The sequence below is a fragment of the Myxocyprinus asiaticus genome, chromosome 8, assembly GCF_019703515.2.
Source record: "Myxocyprinus asiaticus isolate MX2 ecotype Aquarium Trade chromosome 8, UBuf_Myxa_2, whole genome shotgun sequence".
In the NCBI taxonomy this organism is placed as follows: Eukaryota; Metazoa; Chordata; class Actinopteri; order Cypriniformes; family Catostomidae; genus Myxocyprinus; species Myxocyprinus asiaticus.
This window is the reverse complement of record NC_059351.1, coordinates 12,764,036-12,784,575: the sequence shown is the minus strand read 5'-3', so window position 1 is coordinate 12,784,575 and position 20,540 is coordinate 12,764,036. Positions and strand designations below refer to the sequence as shown.

Genomic DNA, 20,540 nt, shown 5'->3' with positions numbered 1-20,540 from the left:
GGTCTGATGAAACAAAATTGAACTGTTAAGCCATAATGACCATCGTTATGTTTGAAGGAAAAAGGGTGAGGTTTGTAAGCCAAAGAACACCATCCCAACCGAGAAGCATGGGGGTGGCAGCATCATAATGTGGGGGTGCTTTGCTGCAGGAGGGACTGGTGCACTTCACAAAATAGATGGCATCATGAGGAATGAAATTTATATGGATATATTGAAGCAACATCTCAAGACATCAGCCAGGAAGTTAAAGCTCGGCCGCAAATGGGTCTTCTAAATGGACAATGACTGCAAACATACCTCCAAAGTTGTGGCAAAATGGCTTAAGGACAACAAAGTCAAGGTATTGGAATGGCCAACACAAAGCCCTGACCTCAATCCGATAGAAAATTTGTGGGCAGAACTGAAAAAGCGTGTGCGAGCAAGGAGGCCTACAAAGCTGATTCAGTTACACCAGTTCTTTCTGGAGGAATGGGCCAAAATTCCAGCAACTTATTGCGAGAAGCTTGTGGAAGACTACCCAAAACATTTGACCCAAGTTAAGCAACTTAAAGGCAATGCTACCAAATACTAACAAAGTGTATGTAAACTTCTGACTCACTAGGAATGTGATGAAATAAAAGCTGAAATAAATATTTCTCTCTACTATTATTCTGACATTTCACATTCTTAAAATAAAGTAGTGATCCTAACTGACCTAAGACAGGAAATGTTTTCTACGATTTAATGTCAGGAATTGTGAAAAACTGAGTTTAAATGTATTTGGCTAAGGTGTATGTAAACTTCTGACTTCAACTGTAAGTGAAACAATTGCTAACTAATTAGAGGGTAAAAAGTAAGGCTGAGAACCTGCTTGCCAAACATAATTAACATTGAGAGGGCAGCTGAATACTTTGCACACAACTCTGCTATTAGATGTGGTTAACATTCTGACCCTTCAGTTAGACGAAAAACAGAGAAAGTTTTTGTCATGCCTACATATATACCCACACACATTAGCTCTGTTCCAAAACCTAGTGAGTGGCCTTTCTACACCAATTTAGGGAATCAAGAGATTCACCTCCGAGGCAAAGGTAAAATGAACAATTTCACCCAATAACTGTGTGCTATGCAATTTCAGTGCTTATTAGTTTCAGTGTGATAGCTTAGCAACATGTGCTAACAGAAAACTATTGGAATCAACTGTGAGCATTAGTTTAGTCACTTGTGTGCTTCATGAAAGGAGCACAATTTAAGTGGTGAGTGTGAGTGACTGTCAGCATAGTTTCTGTCTATGTAAAGCATTTCATAATAGCATAAATCCCATAATTTATTTAGATAAGGATGCTATATAGAAGATAGCTACGGTCTGCCTATGTTGATCATAGACAGCAAGGCAGCTCACTAAGGTTTGGAACAGAGGCCATATACAGTAAGAACAAAGACTTAAGTTGGACGATGTTTCACCTGCCACTGGACAATCACAGATGTTGTGGTTGAAGGTTTGACATTCAAAATGATAGGAGATTCACCCGGCACTAAACACAAAGAAAAACACAATCAAGCAATCCATCCATCCATCCATCCATCCATCCAAATCTTGTCCAAGTAAACAAGTCACAAATAATTAGATCAAAAAGCACTCTAAATTATATTTTAATTCAGTTTGCAGTAGGGCTAGACAATACATTGAATATTAATATGTTCCCAATGATTTTGTTGGCAATATAAATAAAGCAACATTGTGAATTTCGCAATGACTTTAAATAACTTTTTATTTTGCCATTAAGAACCCTAAAGACAGCGTCATTAGACTAGTTTTGCGATCCCTCCCTGTCTTGCAAAATGCAAATAAAGCATAGATGTTTCAAGAGCATCATTGATTTAAATAGGGTGATATTCTTGAGTTGGCAAGTCGATTTCTTTTTGTGAATCAGTTCAAACTGTCCGCTTTTATGAGCCGATTCAAAACTTTGATTCAACAATCCGTTTGCATCATCACACCAGAATGTTCACAGAAGTAACTGACAAAGTACTGCTATATTAGTGTATATAAATGAAAAAGATTAAATATCACACTTCCATTATTTCCAGTAATATACTTGTGTACAGTGGTTGTTTGGTTGAAATGGTTTCTCTGATTGAAAAAAACAAAAAAACAACAACAACTTTTCAAGCTATTTTAGAGCAAATGTATAAATATCTCGATATACATTCAAGATTGTCAAAATGCTGAAAAATATTGAGATTTTTTTTTGGCTATATTGCCCAGCCCTACTTTGCACACAGAATCTCACATTACCATCCTGCAGTGTGGTAACTGGCTCAGTTTCCTTGCTGAAGGCGCTGTCTCCTACATCATTTGTGGCCATCATTCTAAATTTGTATGAGGTGTATGGCTTCAGCCTACAAGAAAAGATATGCATTCCAGCACACAAACACACACACACACACACTAGATCATTCTCACAATCCAAATGAAATCACAGGAGATGCATTTTGGGTCTTCTGTTGTGAAGCATCAAGATACAAGCTCTTGCTAGCTAATTTTTACACTTTTTTTGTGCCATAGTTTTTGCCAAAAATGTCCTTTAAAAATCCTCTTGGAAATATTTTGTCATGTCATATTCTTTAAAGGAATATTTCGGGTTCAATACAAGTTAAGATCAAACGACAGCAATTGGGGCATAATGCTGATTACCACCAAGGGCGTTATCAGGAAATTACTTTTGGGTGGGCTTCAATAAAAAATGGAAAGGTCAAAAATGTTTTAAACCAAATTTTCTTTAATAACAGAAAGGTGGCACATTCAAACCGTTCTTTAACACTTTTAGAAATCAGAATTTATGCATTAGACTATTATATAAATATATATTTGAAGTCAAAGAATAATCTGTAATATTCTGGGTGGACCTGGGTCTGGCCCACCATTGGCTATGCCACTGATTACCACAAAAATGAATTTCGATTCGTCTCTCCTTTTCTTAAAAAAAAAGAAGCAAAAATCAAGGCTACAGTGAGGCACTTACAATGGAAGTGAATGTGGACAATTGGGTTTAAATGCAGGAATGTGAAGCTTAAAATTTTATAGAAGCACTTACATTTATTCTTCTGTTAAAACCCATGTATTTTTTGAGCTGTAACGTTGTTAAAATGGACATTTTAGGGTTTTAGGGTTTGTTGACATTACATTGTCATGGCTATAACTTCAAACAGAAAGGTTAGTAAGTGATTTTATCACACTAAAATCATATTTACACGCATATTGTTTGACTTGTGGCTATACTTTAAAAAAAGTATTTTAATTTTAAACAATTGGCCCCAATTCACTTCCATTGTAAGTGCCTCACTGTAACCAAGATTTTTGCTTTTTTTTCATAATACATTTTTGTTGTAATCAATATTATGCCACAAATGCTGTCGATTGAGCTTAACTTGTATTGAACCCGGAATATTCCTTTAAGATGAGTCAATTTTACTCTGAACTGACACATAATTATAGTTAACAAAAATAACGCTTTAGATGATGATATGTGCAAAATGACGAATGTCAGGTCAAAGGATAACAGACCAAACCTTTAAAAATGCAGAAATGTTTATTCATTTAAACATATATCAAACTAAATAAAACATGTGAAAACTGTCCTTGTTGTTAAGACCAGGTCCTAAAATAATAGCATTAGGTGGTGTAGTGGACTAAAGCACTGAACTAGTAAGCAGAAGCAGTTGTTGGTTCAATCACCACAGCCACCACAATTGTGTCCTTGAGCAAGGCACTTAACTCCAGGTTGCTCCAGGGGGGTTGTCCCTGTAATAAGGGCACTGTAAGTTGCTTTGGATAAAAGCGTCTGCCAAATATGTAAATGTATATTATGATATTGCATTACGCATTGGTGTGGCAATGGCACATTCACAATTAACACATAATTTAGTTCTCTTAGCTCACCTGTGCATTCACATGATAATCTGTGCAAATATATGTTGTAATATTAAGTTTATGTTGTGGATATAGCTGATTTATCTCTTATACTGTAAGTAGGATGCAGGATCAAAAATTAATGGGGGCTTGGGGCAAAATTACCACTGAATGTCATAAAAATGCCCCCGAAATACAAAATGTAGGGGCAAAAAAAAATAAAAATAAAAATAACACTGTTTGCTAATTAACCTATCATAGAAAATCAATTTTCCCAGCTGAAATCTAAAGCATTAATCACCAACTGTTGAGTAGACATGTCTGCCTAACCCACAATGAAATGCTTAAATAGTCCCCTGTAACCCTGATTGGACACATGTCACTTTGGCAAAACAGATTTGCATACTTATAGATGTATCAGGATATCTCATAATTCATTTATCATTAGTCAACTGCACATTTGTTTTTGTTTTTCAACCATTTGCATCTCAAAGTTGGAGGGGACACTGGAAGGAAACACGGCAGGGGGTTGTGGGAAGCATATATCCAAGTGGGCCATCAGGAAAACTTTGTGTGTGTGTTAGTGTTTGTGTGTGAGCAATTAGTGATTTGAGAATCAGGACCGTGAGGGTGCTTGTGTCTCTGTGAGTGTTTATGTGCGTGTGTGTTTATAATTAGGGGATTGTAGACGAGGACTGTTAATGGCATTTCTGTTTTAATAGCTGGAGGCATTTGCTCCTCTGAGAATCAAGATGATTTGAACACAAACATCCTCTTGGTTCAAAACAATAACTATAAAAAAGTGTGTGTTTGTGTCTGTGTTTGTGTGTGTGAGAGAGAGACAGAGGCAGAAAGAAATTGAGGCAAACTTTGCAAACCACTTTATGAATATCTACACACAAGATATTAAGGGATTGGCAGTAAACTCAACATAAACTCAGCATAAAACGGCATTCACAACCTAATCGGAGTCGCAGGAGAATGACATCATGACAATCCCCAGCTTTTCACTAGCGACTATCCTGAGCTGTGATGTCAAAAGTAGCAGACAGGCAAATGTCCATTTCACATTTTTATGAGCGGGCACTGGTAAAACATCTGCTATAACTGAATGGAAGCAAACTATTTTGTCAGCGTATGCTACTTTGAATGTCAGTGGAGAAAGATGCTTTTTGAACACAGAATTGTATAGTTATGTATAGTTAATATATACTGTATAGTGCAGTGGCTTATGATTTGGATAATTGGATGTCAGGGTTATGCACGTATATGATATGGGTAATTAAATGATCAGGCATGTGGGTTGTAGGTAATCAAGTGGTACTGAATTCGGACATATTCCAATGGTTCCATTACAAATAGGTTAAGAATGATGGTGTTATGGGGAGGCATCTCCTGAAGTGCTTTAGCTCAATAGATCCTTCCCCTTAATGCATGTGGACATTCAGAGATGTGAATGAAAAAGACGGCATGAATCAGACAGGTGAAGATGAGAAGAACAGGCAGGAGAGAGAAAGAGAAAAAGATAGCTGCAGTACTGCAGAAAACAGTTAGTGAGCGGGCGGAGCTGAATGGCTGTGTGATTAGACATCAGGCAACCGGACGGTCAGTTTGATTATGATTGCAGTTTGCTTCAGCCATGCTCTCTCTCTGTCTATTTTTCTTTCCTCTCCATGATGTCTCATCAGTGTCTGACTGGATGTCTATAATATATAGAGAGTACTACATGTTTCGTGTAATTGCATTTTTTAGATTGAAGAGCATTAATTGTGGGTTGTTTCAAAGAGCTTTAATTGTGGGTTGTTTCTTATGGACCCCTCCTCTCACCCAAACCAAAATTAACACTGGTGGTACCATCATAAAGTAATACCATGGTACTTTGTTATCTCCTGGTACTAAATTGTTATTGTATTTACTGTATAATCAATGATATTTAGAAGGTACTGTGACAAATAGCATGGTATTACCATAAGGGATGTGCCTGAAGCCGAATACCATATTCGGAAAGGCACGAATAATGACTTCAAAACAAATAGCGGATTCATCTGAATAATAGAAACAATATTAAAGGATAAAGCAGCCTACTAAAGCAGCCTACTAAAGTGTAAAACATACGAATAAAAATGCGCACGGTGTGATTTCAAATCGCATGGGCGCGATCTCGACTCCGTTTGCGGTCTCCGATAATTGTGTGCGTCTGGAGCTTGACAAGCGTAACATTACATCATATACTGTACATTTTACACTCTTTAAAATGTCTATGTTAATGTACAATATCACACGATTCACACGTAATGATTTCCATGTATTCATTTATAAACCAACCCGAGCGTGATGTAAAATTCCTGACATGAAGTGATGATTTCACATTGGAGCTCATCTTTTTGCCTCTAAAAGTTGACCACATTTATTTTCACATCACCAATTAAGGGAAGTACTGTATCTGGTTAAGACTTTATTCCAAAAAAAAATTAAATGCTCCATAAAGGTTTAAATGCTCCATAAAGTGTACATCTATTCAGAATATTCCTGCTTATCTGACACAAATAACTGAAACAAGCCCTGCCTTTAAACTGTACTAAATTTGAAAATGTTAAGTGTCCTTGAGCTTTGGAAAGGCACTATATAAATGTAACATTATTATTATTATTTTCATTATTAGCCTATTATTATTCTTTCCCCCATATTCTCTTCTGGTAAAACTAGAGAAGCTCACTCTTGCCATTTATTCTACTGCATTTAGCTAATTTTGTACATGTAATTTAACTAAATAATTATATCCTCCACATTATGTTAAAATATGTGTGCACAAATCAGCCTCGAGTGTCTCATAAAAATTCCTGATATATTTATGGGACTTTCACCTATTTGTAGGCTATATAGATTTACTCTAATTTCTTTTAATGTCTGTATTTAATGTTCACTGCAAAATGTGTGCTTGACTTTTTTGATACCTTGTGCTTCAGTAAACAACATATTCTACAGTTCATGAGCCTACATATTCAGCTTCATCTGGTAAGAAATAAAAGAATAAAATAACAATTTAATTAAATAATATTAACATAATATAATAATAATAACAATAATTAGTATTATTAATTGTATTAGGCTATTATTATGAATAGGCATATACAACTCATATTTTATATATAAAAAAAAAAAAGAATATATATATATATATTATATGTTATAGAGTTACATTTTAAAAATGATCGTTTCATTTCGTTTTGACGTGTTACCGGTTTAAGCTCCATCCACATTTGGTTCTATCCGAATACAGAGACAGATACAGATAATTTTGGGAAAGTAACATATACAGATACAGATAATGGCTTTGCTGCACACCCCTAATTACCATGGTACTGTACAGGTCACCATGGTACAACCATGGTTCATGTCCAGAAAATAAAAAATGGTATTACCATGGAACATGTCCAAAAGCCAAGGTACTACCATGGTGCACTTGCCCCCCCCCCCCCCAAAAAAATTTTTTTTATTACCATGCTACATTTTCAAAATAATCAAGGTATTACCATGGTACTTTTCTAAAAAAAACATTGTATTACCACGACACATAAAAAAATATAGTACATGTCCAAAAAGCAAAGTATTGCCATGGTACATTTCCTAAAAACATGGTATTATCATGGTACATGTCTGAATATCAAGGTAAAACCATGATACTTAAAAAACAACAACAACAACAAAAACCATTGTTTAACCATAAAACATCAATATATGACCATGGTACAGTACATGTATGGTACCACCAAGGTACCACCAAGGTATAACCATGGTACATATCCAAAACATTTTATTAACATGGTACATGTCCAAAAATTATGGTAAGTATATATCCAATCACATGGTATAACCATAGTATTTAAAAAAACATTGTATTACCATGGTACATTTCCAAAAAAGCATGGTATTATCACTCTACATTTTATATACCATGATACTTCTTGACACATTTTTGCAATACAATAGATTTCATTTGTTGACTTGTTCAATTATTGCTTAATTTTTTTCTAAGTTTATATATTTTAAATCCAAACTTCTAATGTGCACATATGTTATACTATCCTGTGTATTATAATATATGCTGCCTGTCAGCCCTAAAAACCATGATGCTATAAATAGTGACTGTTCATGTAGCCGTCATTTTCTGCACAGGCAGTTATGGGAGAGATTTGTGTGTGCGTGTGTTACCTATCCACCTCCCAGGAGGTGTTGTTATGACCGATGGAGGATGTGTGGGTCTTCCACTCTCCGTCAGGTAGCTCTAATGCCTGCAGGGTGAAGTAGCGCACAGGGGAAGAGCCGTCTCCCCCCGCTGTCCAATGAAGTCGCAGCTTTCGGGACTCCACCCCGTTCTGAGGCACGTTTAGTCGACGAGGGGGCTGTGGACGGTCTGTGGGAAAATCGTAACAACTCACTTGTGGCCATATGCATGTGTCAAAGACCCCGCTCATGGCTAATTTTGAGCTGGAGTTTAAATACAGAGTCAGAAATAAAAAAGATTTCAAAAACAGAGCAGACATATGCAAAAACGTGTTCAGTGTGAATGGCCCTTTAGTCTGACAAATAACACACTGTTTGTGCATTTACTGTACAAAAATCAGCAATGGAACTACCAGCTGGTGGACCTGGTTTCGACCTGGTATACCAGCCAGTAAAGTGGTATGAGCTAAAGCTGACATGAGCTGTGTTTGTCCAGCTGGTCTAACTTACCTCTCTTTTCTGTTGTAATGACGATGGCCTCCTCCGCTGGTCCCCAGCCCTTTTGTGTACGTGCTGTAATTTGGAACACGAATGCCGACTCTGGGATCAGTCCTGTCACAGTGAACTGTCGTGTGTTGGACCCCACCTCCACTGTGGTAAACTTGTTGGGGTCATTGATATCCAGACGGTAAGAAATCTGATAACCTGCAGTAACAAATCCAAAATTAGGTTTGTATTGCTGTAGAATATCCTTAGTATATAGACCATAGTCATAGTAGATGCAATATTTAATTTAAAGCAAATGAAAACAAGGCTGTGAGGGACTGAAGTCCAATCTGTACAATATGTCGTGCTTTCGTGAATTTGGGTGTCGATCTTTCAGCTGACTAAACACTGAAGATATGTTTTTCCACATTACAATTACATATTTCTGTGGGAATCATTTAAGAAACAATTTTTATGTAATTTGCCAATGCAACCATTTATGCAATAACGGTATTACAAACAATTAAATGAGTCACCTTGAACAGACTGTACTTCTAAGCCTCAGCTTTGTTTTAATTCACGTCAAAAATTTTGAATGTGACCATTTAAGAATATTTTATGAACAATTTACACATAAATTCATTCTCTTTGTGTTTCATGAATGAAGCCCATTAAACGGAATGTACTTCCAGGTCTCACAGCATCATTTTCGCTTGCATAAAATTTGGAATGTGACAATTTACATAAGAGTAGATCTATGAGCAATTTACACAAAAATGCATTCTGCTTGTGTTTCATGAATGAAGTCCATTGAACGTTTATACTTCTGTCTCTCTCAGCTTTGTATTCTTAAAATTTGTAATGCAACAATTTACGTAAGAATGGTTTTACGAACGATTAACATATGAATTTGTTTAGTTTGTGTTTCATGAATGAAGCCCATACTGTACTACTGTGTCTCACAGCCTTGTTTAATTTCAAATTTTGAACATAATAATTTCCATAAGAATGGTTTTAAAGATTGACAGAAATTCGTTCAGTTTGTGTTTCATGAATAAAGCCAACTGAACGGACCGTACTTCTGTGGATCACAGCTTTGTTTTTGTCTCAGTAAAATTTGGAATGCAACAATTAACGTAAGAAAAGATTTCCGAATAATTTACACACAAATTTTTCTGTTTGTGTTTCATGAATGAAGCCCACAGAATGGACTGTACTTCTCAGTCTCACAGCCTTGTTTTTGTTTGTGTGAAATTAGGAATGTGACAATTTAAGTAAGAAAAGAATTACAAACAATTTACACCGAATTGGATTCTGTTTGCATTTCATGAATGAAGCCCATTGAATGGGCTGTACTTCTGTGTCTCACAGCCTCATTTTCTTTTGCATCAAATTTTAAACGTAATAACTTACGTAAGAATGGTTTTACAAATGTATTCCTTCAGCTTGTTTTTGAATGGACTGTACTGGTATGTCTCAAAGCCTTGCTTCTGTTTGTGTAAAATTTAGAACGTGACAATTTACGTAAGAATAGATTTATGAACAATTTACACAGAACTGCACTCTCCTTATGTTTCATGAATGAAGCCCATTGAACAGCTTGTACTTCTGTGGCTCACAGCCAGGGTTTTTCCTGCATTTAACATTTTTCGGCAGCTGCCGAAGCTAAATTTCGGGCCGCTGAAGCAAATTATATGATATTCAAATTAATTTATCTTTTGCTGAATTGGAGGTGTACCTGTGGATATATTTTAAGGCCTACCTTCAAACTCAGTGCCTATTTCCTTGATATATCAAAAGAAATCAGCCAAGACCTCACAAAAAAAAAAACTGTGGACCTCCACAAGTCTGGTTCATCCTTGGCAGCAATTTCCAAATGACTGAAGGTACCACGTTCATCTGTACAAACAATAGTACGCAAGTATAAATACCATGGGACCACGCAGCCATCATTCCGTTCAGAAAGGAGACACATTCTGTCTCCTAGAGATGAGCGTATTTTGGTGCGAAAAGTGCAAATCAATCCCAGAACAACAGCAAAGGACCTTGTGAAGATGCTGGAGGAAACAGGTAGACAAGTATCTATATCCACAATAAAACGAGTCCTATATCGACATAACATGAAAGGCTGCTCAGCAAGGAAGAAGCCACTGCTCCAAAACCGCCATAAAAAAGGCAGGCTACAGTTTGCAAGTGCACATGGGGACAAAGATCTTACTTTTTGGAGAAATGTCCTCTGGTCTAATGAAACAAAAATGGAACTGTTTGGCTATAATGACCATTGTTATGTTTGGAGGAAAAAGGGTGAAGCTTGTAAGCCAAAGAACACCATCCCAACCGTGAAGCATGGGGGTGGCAGCATCATGTAGTGGGGGTGCTTTGCTGGAGGAGGGACTGGTGCACTTCACAAAATAGATGGTATCATGAGGAAGGAAAATTATGTGGATATATTGAAGCAACATCTCAAGACATCAGCCAGGAAGTTAAAGCTTGGTCGCAAATGGGTCTTCCAAATGGACAAATTACCCCAAGCATACCTCCAAAGTTGTGGCAAAATGGCCACACACACAAAAAAAGGACAATAAAGTCAAGGTATTGAAGTGGCCATCATAAAGCCCTGACCTCAATTTGTGGGCAGAACTGAAAAAGCATTTGCGAGCAAGGAGGCCAACAAATCTGACCAGTTCTGTCTGGAGGAATGGGTCAAAATTCCAGCAACTTATTGTGAGAAGCTTGTGGAAGGCTACCCAAAATGTTTGACCCAAGTTAAACAATTTAAAGGCGATGCTACCAAATACTAACAAATTGTATGTAAACTTCTGACCCACTGGGAATGTAATGAAAGGAATAAAAGCTGAAATAATTCTCTCTACTATTATTCTGACATTTCACATTCTTAAGATAAAGTAGTGATCCTAACTGACCTAAGACAGGGAATGTTTTCTATGATTAAATGTCAGGAATTGTGAAAAACAAGTTTAAATGTATTTGGCTAAGGTGTATGTAAACTTCTGACTTCAACTGTATTTTAAAGCGCTATGGAAAAATTCAACCATTTCAAACAGCTACAACACTGACATTCTGATCAGCACTGCTGAGGAGAAACACCTGCTTGTAACGAAGCAGGTGAGGATGGAGGATCTAAATGTGGCTTTTAATGTAAACAAAAGATGAACAAGGTAACACAGAAAACAAAACACAGGGAACCAAGTACAGAACATGACAATACATGTGAAGACTGACAAACTAACCAGGAGAAACAAGGCTTAAATACACAAGGGAAAACAAGGAACAACTGGGGAAACAATCAGGGAGAACCAATCATGAAATAAAACTACAAAGGACTACAAAACTAACACAGGAAACAGGAACGGGGAACTAAACAAGAATTTCAACATAAAAGTCTAAACAAAAACAGGGAATACATGACACTGCTCTTCACCAGCATCAATTACAAGACTTTTCACATCTACACATCAACAACACCCTAACTAACATTTATCACAGTAAACTGTAACAGAAGTTTTCATTACAACTGCACTGTAAAAAAAAAATTCCAGTTGTAAAAGTAAAAAAAAAAAAAACAAACACTGGCAGCTGTAGTTGCCAGAATAATTCTGTAAAAAAATACAGTAAAATGTAAAAAACTTTAAAGAACAACCTGTAAATTTTACAGTTTAAAACTGTTTTTACGGAAACCACGTTTCAGCCTTTACGAGATGTAATTTTGATGCCTGTATATTTTAAGGTGCAGTACCATCGTTTATATTATTAAATGATAAACTTAATATATTAACCTTCTAAACTGTCAAATCTGCTTTTCACTTTATAATGTATTGTTAATCACCATAGTAATTACAGAAGGGCACATGATGACATGAAGTTCATCAATAGTGGCCCTTCCAGGAGCAATGACCTATAAACATGCAGAGACAGTGTTCAGTGTCACTCACACAAACACAAAACACCATCAGGGTAACACATGTGAAATTAAAATTATACAATAAACATTAACTAAACTACATCAGATATAACACAGAACACCCCAAAGTACATAACTGATACTAAAAATAAGAAGAAACATAACTATTCCCATAAAATATAATTAAATGTAATAGGTCATGCAGGGAATTCTGAGAAAGCCCGATTATTGTTTTTTATCGTAATTTTAACAATAATTTACAGTAAAAACTACATGTATTGTCTTTATAAATATATATATATATTTTTAACATATATTTTAAGGTAACTACTTGCTAACCAATTTAAGTTTTTTTACTGTAGCATTTTTACAGTCTTTTACTGTTAAAATTCCTGAAACTTTTGGTTGAAGTTGTATTAAAAAAGTGGTGTTAAATGTGTTTAGGCTATTATTTTTAACAAATTAACAGTTTATTTTTTAAGAAAGATTAACAACCTAGTATTGATGCTGACTACCACCCCTGAAGACGCGAGTTTGAATCCAGGGTGTGCTGAGTGACTCCAGCCAGGTCTCCTAAGCAAACAAATTGGCCCGGTTGCTAGGGAGGGTGGAGTCACATGGGGTAACCTCCTCGTGGTTGTGATTAGGGGTTCTCACTCTCAATGGGGTGCATGGTAAGTTGTGTGTGGATCGCGGAGAGTAGCATGAACCTCCACATGCTGGGAGTCTACGCGGTGTCATGCACAACCACGTGATAAGATGCACGGATTGAGGGTCTCAGAAGCAGAGGCCACCACGAGTAGTGGGAATTGGGCATTCCAAATTGGGAGAAAAGGGGATAAAAAAATAAAAAAATAAAAGACTAACTACCTAACTAACCACTATAAATTATTAACAAACTCAAGTGTACTATTTTAATACATTTCCTGTTCTGATGATGTCTGAGATTAGGAAACAAGCTGGCCTGGTTTGGCGTCAGATATTCCTATAAACGAAATGATTCCCAAATCATTAAGAGTCTGGTAAAAGGAAAACAGTATCTGTTATGGAGAAGGAAACAAACATTTCCTCTACATTTCCTCACAGTTCTCAGTGGTTTACTCATGAATATTATAAGCCCTATAGAAATAAGGTGTTAAGTTAATTTGACTTCCCACAGCACCTTGAAGTACAAAAACTCTGTTGAATTCAGAGGTTTCTAGATGCTCAGATGATCAAATAAATCATATTCATTACAAACATGAAAGGCAACTAAATATCTTAAATATTCATTGCAATTATGTAAAAAAATAAATAAAAAATAAACTAAAAACTGCATCACGCATGTGATGACTGTGTACATCAGCCACCACCAAAGACCATTTTTGACCCAGGAAAAACCTCGACAGCCTTGTTTTCTGGTCAAATTTTGAATGCAACAATTTAAGAAAGAACAGTTGCAGGCAGGGCTTGTCCATATGGGCAGCCCCACATAAATATCGATTCACTTGAAAACATAGATCCATAATATAAACTGACAATTAAGTTATTTGTTAACCCATACATGTGTTCAGAATGCTGACATATGTATTTATAAGCAGGCCTAGTACAAGTTTTCATTCTATTTTGAAGTCATACAATTTAAGTAATACAGCCGAAATGCCCTCCCGAACTCTACAGCGCCCCTCATGGAAATCTGTGGTCAAATATGGTACTGCAACGAGCCCTCATTGAGAAAATCAAAGTGTAGAGCCAAACCAAAGGTAACTTTAGTATTAGTGCATGCTAGCAGTGTGACGGATTGCGAACATGGCAAGTGCTATCGATGAACGTGTGTGTAACAGTGTATCCGTTCTTACAAACTGGCCATCAAACAACTTGGTCCTGACAAGCCAGACATAAAAATAGTTTGGAAATCAAAAGACAAAATTAGGCGATAAGACATTGTATGTATTGTAGGATGAAAACTTGTAATTCAACAAACATTGGCTCTGTGCAAACTGAATAAAATGTTATGTTTCCTATTTTTATCCGTTCTTATATTGCAAGGGGACAAGGGGATGTATAGCCTACAGTAGTGGTGTATGTGATTTGAAATATTTATATTGTGAACCTGTATTTACTACCTGAATCTTACTATGATTTAAAACATTGTTATTATTATTACTATTATTATTATTATTATTATAGGTATTTAGCTTTTTAGTACTGTGGAAACGTGTAAATTACATGTATTATGATATGAATAATGAGTTGAACGAGTTGAATAACAGTGATTATAAATAACCTATAGCACTCAGAGCAAGATCTGCCCCACCTATATCTTTGGTCATGAGCTGCTACTGAATGGTTGTACGAATGATTAACATAGAAATTCGTACAGCTTGTATTTTGTAAATGAGGCCCATTGCTACTATGTCTCACAGCCTTGTTTTTCTTCGAGTAAAATTAAATATGGCGTATACTCTGACTAAGGTTTATACTAATGCTATTTTACAGCAATTAAAAAAAAACAGCTATGCCTATGGGTAACAGAACAATGAGTTTTAATTAAAATGCATTCGCAAAACATACCATACCAATAATACAATTCAGTATATAATAGTTCATCCGTTGTGGATCCTTAGAACTGTCAAAACACATAGAAGGTGGCACATTTCAACTGATTATCTAAAGGCGCTACATTTTTGCAACAGTCTTCTTTCATAGGAGTACATAATCCTCTTTTAAATGCAGACATGGCTCATTTCATTTTAATGGAGATGCTACGACCAATGTGAAAGACACTTCAAGTTTAAAAGCATGTTTTAACCTGGAAGAGTTTATTACTGCTAAAAGAGTGTTTCTGACATGAGTTGCTGGAGAGATTGAGGGAGTTAAGTGCCTTGTAAACGGGGGAATCCAGCGAACAGCCGAGAGAGGTTTTTATCTCGCTCACATGGGGTGTTTGGTGCTAGCACACTCCGCTTGGGAGGATTAGCACAGTACCGAGAGACGAGGCTGATTTCAATTCAATGAAAATCTTTTTTCTTTGCCTTGTCTTCTTAGATTCTTTTTCCCCTATTCTTTCCTGTTTTTTTCTCCCTTCTCCCTCTCTCCGAATGCAAAGCTCGCTAAGATCTCGCTTTATTAAAAGGCCATCGCTAACCCAACCCAAAAAGCCCGAAGGGGCCTATGCAAAAATCCTCTTTTTCTCCCTCTTGTTCCTGAGCCCTTTCTTTTGATGGTTTTTTCCTTTTTTGTGTGATACGCTAGGGGCAGGAATCAACTCGAACACTTTTTTTCTTTACTTCACTGTTTTTGAGAGTTGCTTTTGGCTTGGAAATGGAGATAAGAGGGCAAGGGACAAAAAGCAGCCAACGGTCATCTGTGCAATTGTTTTCTTCATAATCTATCATGCTAGAGCTGTGACCCATGCCAGGTGGTTCGGTACTCATTATTTAATGTCTGGGTTGCCGAGGTGAGAGCAGTAAGCCGTGTAATTGGTCGAATCGTCTCTCCCTCAGTCAGGCGCATTTTATTTGAGGGCCCTGTTGCCACAGCGATCACTGATCCCTAACCACAGCACACACATTACAGCAGACACTCAGGAGAAGAGAAGAGAACCAAAAAAATATAATAAATGTTATTGCCATATAAATAATTATGATAATAATTTAAACATATGACATATGTTTTTCTCTGCATATTACGCTGGGATAGGATAATGAATTTTGACATAGAACCCCCCCCCAAAAAAAATAAAAATAAAATAAAAACACAAACAAAAACAAAAATGTACCAATACCACATACTTTTACCAAAATTACCATCACTTTAAATTATATATGTTTTTACTATAGCAACAAAGAATCTATAAGTGAATCAATGCAAGAGAGAGAGAGAAAAAAGGGAAAGATAATTTAAAAGAGAGAGAGACAAGGCACAAAAGAAACTGATTGACAGAAAATGAATGAGAATGATAATGTGTGTGAGAGAGAAACTGACAAAGAGAGATAAAGAGAACCAGATATTAAAGGGCAATTCAAAATGAGACACCTGAGAGATCTCAGTCCACCAATCAATATTCACCAATGGGCTCTCGATTTCAATACCCTGCCACGGTAACTCATTTAAAAGCCATAATAAAGGTTAAACTTCAATAAAGCAACAGTAATGTACACATATTACACAAGCGGCACCATGGCACATCTATAATGCAATATAGTGATAATAATCCATCAGAGATGTTCTTAAATGGTTTATAGGAGTGAAATTCCAGTGACTGAAGGTCACTGCTTGAATATTGCAGCGATGCCTCATTCACAACATACAGTCAGATGCGCAGTAATTGCGATTGAATTACTGCACATCTGACTGACTAACTGTATCAAGACAAATTCTTTTTTAGCCTTGTGGGGGGAAATTTCAATGGACAAAAATGCAGGGACTTCCCCTAAGGTAAACATGATATATATATATATATCTATATCTATATCTATATCGATATCTATATAGATAATATATATACAATTCTAAAACTTCTAAAAATAAATAAATTAAGCAATGGTTCTTAATGGATAGGGTTAATATATTATAATTAGCTTAATATAAACAAAAAACTAATTATGGTGGGTCACCATTTAAAAAGCCAAGTAAGTGTGTGTGTGTGTGTGTGTGTGTGTGTGTGTGTGTGTGTGTGGCTTTAATGTTTTCTCTTACCTATAATGATACCGTTTGGCTCTGAAGGAGGTTGCCAGACAACCCGCACAGACGTCAAACGCACTTCTGGAAACACCAATCTGACAGGTGGACCAGGAACTAAAAAAGAAAGAAGAGAGAGAGAGAGAGAGAGAGAGAGAGAGAGAGAGAGAGAGAGAGAGAGAAAGTGTTAAGGGGGATCAACAGCTGAATGTGGTATTTAAAACAGATTATAGTAGTCCACATTTTTATAGGTTTCTTCTAATGAAGAACATACTTCAAACACTTCAAAACATCTATTTGCTGGGCCAAGCTTTTATCTCAACCACAGCAAATATGACATATTAATGTCTTCATACACACAGACTCGCTGTAAACTTCTAATTCCTTAAATCCATAAATATAAATATTAGTGCTTTATAATCCTTCATCAAACACATTTAACTCTGCCAGTGGACACATGGCCAACAACACTGGTAATCCAGTAGTTCTGCTGTGTGTGTGTATGTAGAGAGAGTGTGAGAGAGAGAGAGAGAGAGAGAGAGAGAGAGAGAGAGAATAATCACAGACATTCGAGTATCTGGTATCCCTGGTATCCATGTACATTTCCAAATGAATGTTGCTCTATTGAGCCGTTTAAGAGAAATGACAGAAAGAGGGCATTTGTCACTGCGCTGGCAAGACTCCACAATCCACAACATATGAACACACTCGCTCATTTTAAAAGGGAAAGATAGCTGTGTTTACTTTCCTATGCTGTGGAAATGGATTGCATATATTCATGTTAGTTCATATTTCTGAGGGAAACATTTTTTGCTCAGAGGTTGCTCTGAGATAGCTCAGGACACTTGAGAGTTCCCAGTTAGATGAATCTTAAAAGAAAACACATACATATTGTGGGGTAACATGCTTAAATTAACTGCCGTCAAAATAATGTCACAATGCCAAAAATCTTAATGACACAAAAAATATAGAAGCAAGGATCAGTGGTTAGCATAGCACAGATAATTTGGTCTTGTAAGAATTTGAGAAATGTTTGAATTCATTCAGAAATCTTTGACTTTGGATTGCAGACTTGGTATCTTGCCAAATCTTAACAAGGTTGGAGACATTGTGGAGATCTGAAACTCAAGAGGAGACATGTGAGATTATTAATTATTATTGTTGTTATTATTGAAATGTGAGATTATTATGGTCTTTTTTATAGGGGGAAAAAAAAAAGCAGAAGACTTCACCCAAAGTATCAATTTGCTCTCCATTGACATTAATGTCATTGCTGTCTAGGAGAAACAATTGAGATACCAAAGAGATCTCATTAGTGATTTTTCTTTCCTATGGGATGGTGAAATGGAAAGAGAGAGAGAGAGAGAGAGAGAGAGAGGTGGTTCATACAGGTGAATGAAGCGATGCAGTGATGCAGGATGGGGTTTCATGCAATGTGGGCACCAAGAGGGCAGACGAGTGTGTGAGCGAGAGCACATGTGTGTTCGTCTGTGTCTGGAGCCAGGTGGGAGGTGGAGGTAATGCCAGTCTGAATACCAGGCACAGCTGGAAACCAGCAGAGCATGAAGCAAGACATAACTTTAAGCTACCATTATGAATACAGTATTTGTGTGTGGGTGTACTGTATGTGTGTGTGAGTGTGTGAAGGAACATCTGCTAAATGGGTAGCTTTCACTCAAAGTGTTATTTTGACCCAATTTGTGAATTTATTTATTTATTTATTTGCATTTGCATTTGCATGCACGATTTGTTAAACTAGTGTTTTCTATAAAGAAGATAATATTTATGTGAAACTGAACACTGTGAAAATTTGTCTCCTGCAATTGTTACCTGAAGGAGCTATTTCTACCTGATCTAAACCTTTAAAATGGATTTTGTTGGAGTAACCTTGATGTAGTCATATAATATTTTTATTTTTATATTTTTACTTGAATAAGATAATTTATTTTAGATGTTACCACTGAAGCACTCTATTTAAAATTCCTGACAAAATATTATTAACAGATTGTAGAATTGCTGGGCTACAGAAACTCCTTGAACACTGATTTCATTGGTTACTCACCGTCATCCTTGGTTCTCTCAATTGTTGGGGGAAGGCTGGGTGGTCCGTCTCCAACACGTGTAAATGCAAGCACCTGGACCTCATACAGGATGAACTTCCTGAGATTCCGCAAAAGAATAGAGTGGGTATGGTTCCCGTTCACCAGCTGGACCTTGGGAGCCTGCTGAGAATCATTTTCTTGGTACAATACCTACATATAAAGGGAGATCAGGGATATAGGTCACATACAAAGTGTTTTAATGTGTAATAGTGCTAGAAAATGTACTAAAAATAAAAAAAGCTATGAAGCTTTGAATTTTGGTGAATGAAAAAATCCCATAGACTTACAAGCCATACTGGGGACCAGAATATAATCAAGACATAGGGATGGGCTCTTTTTACTTTGGCCAGTAAGCAACCACCCAGAACAAACTTGAAACATCTTAGCAGCTACCCAGAGCACCCTAGCAACCACATCGTAATTCCCTGGCAACCACCCACAACACCGTTTTTGCAGGGGCAAGCAAAACGCACACACTTTCTTGAGCAAATTTAAAAATCTAATTTAAATTAAGAGTTCAAGTTTCGCCTAGCTTGGGTCCTGACTTCAGAGGAGATCAATAATTAATTTAATTTTTCCTACTTTTTAACCATCTAAGCATTTTATCAATTGGTCTCTTCCTACAGTGTGTAAAAGAAAAACTGTTTCAGCAATTTCAGGATGTTGCATCATGTCACTCTATACAGCTCAAGCAAAAACTTAAGATTCATACTACAAGTAAAGGTTCACATGGGCTTCACTAACTTCACATAGTTGTGATGTGATCAGTTTTAACTCAGTATGAACTACATTCGGTTGAATGTTTGTGCAACAAACCATGAAAAAAACAGAGGACCCTATATAGGTTGAGCGCAACAACGGTTCTTTGTGGCATAAAGTGCTATTGGCTTATGATACAAGCATTACATTAGAAGACAGAGGTGCACTGAATGTATTTTTTCAACAATTTCTGAATGTTTAATGATTTGAATTCGTCATTCTGACATTTTTGGTATAATTAAAAACAAATTACACTGAACGTCAATTAGCACAATCTTTATTCTATGCAAAACCCACCACTACAGTGGTTGCTAAGGTGTTAGGGCATTGCTAAGTGGTTGTTAATGTGTTCTGGGTGGTTGATAATTGTTTTTTTTTACAGGCCCAAGTCAAAACAGCCCACCATCAAGTCTCTATGATATTCTGGCCTTAGATTTACATCAGTTCCCTCCTTTAATGTAAGTCTATTGAATTGTTTTGCCAGTTTTATCAT

At 36.5% G+C, this 20,540-nt stretch overlaps 1 protein-coding gene across 1 annotated transcript in view; it reads right to left on the bottom strand.

Moving 5' to 3' along the window:
• The window catches only part of LOC127445557 (protein sidekick-1-like), a 317,499-nt gene that overhangs the window by 36,073 nt on the left and 260,886 nt on the right, over positions 1–20,540 (bottom strand). The window contains exons 30-35 of the mRNA XM_051705711.1: positions 19,249–19,438; positions 17,205–17,303; positions 8,627–8,821; positions 8,105–8,306; positions 2,279–2,382; positions 1,444–1,514 (exon numbers count right to left, since the gene is read on the bottom strand). Of these exons, the coding sequence (XP_051561671.1) occupies positions 1,444–1,514; positions 2,279–2,382; positions 8,105–8,306; positions 8,627–8,821; positions 17,205–17,303; positions 19,249–19,438 (861 nt within the window). The remainder of the gene's footprint in view (positions 1–1,443; positions 1,515–2,278; positions 2,383–8,104; positions 8,307–8,626; positions 8,822–17,204; positions 17,304–19,248; positions 19,439–20,540) is intronic.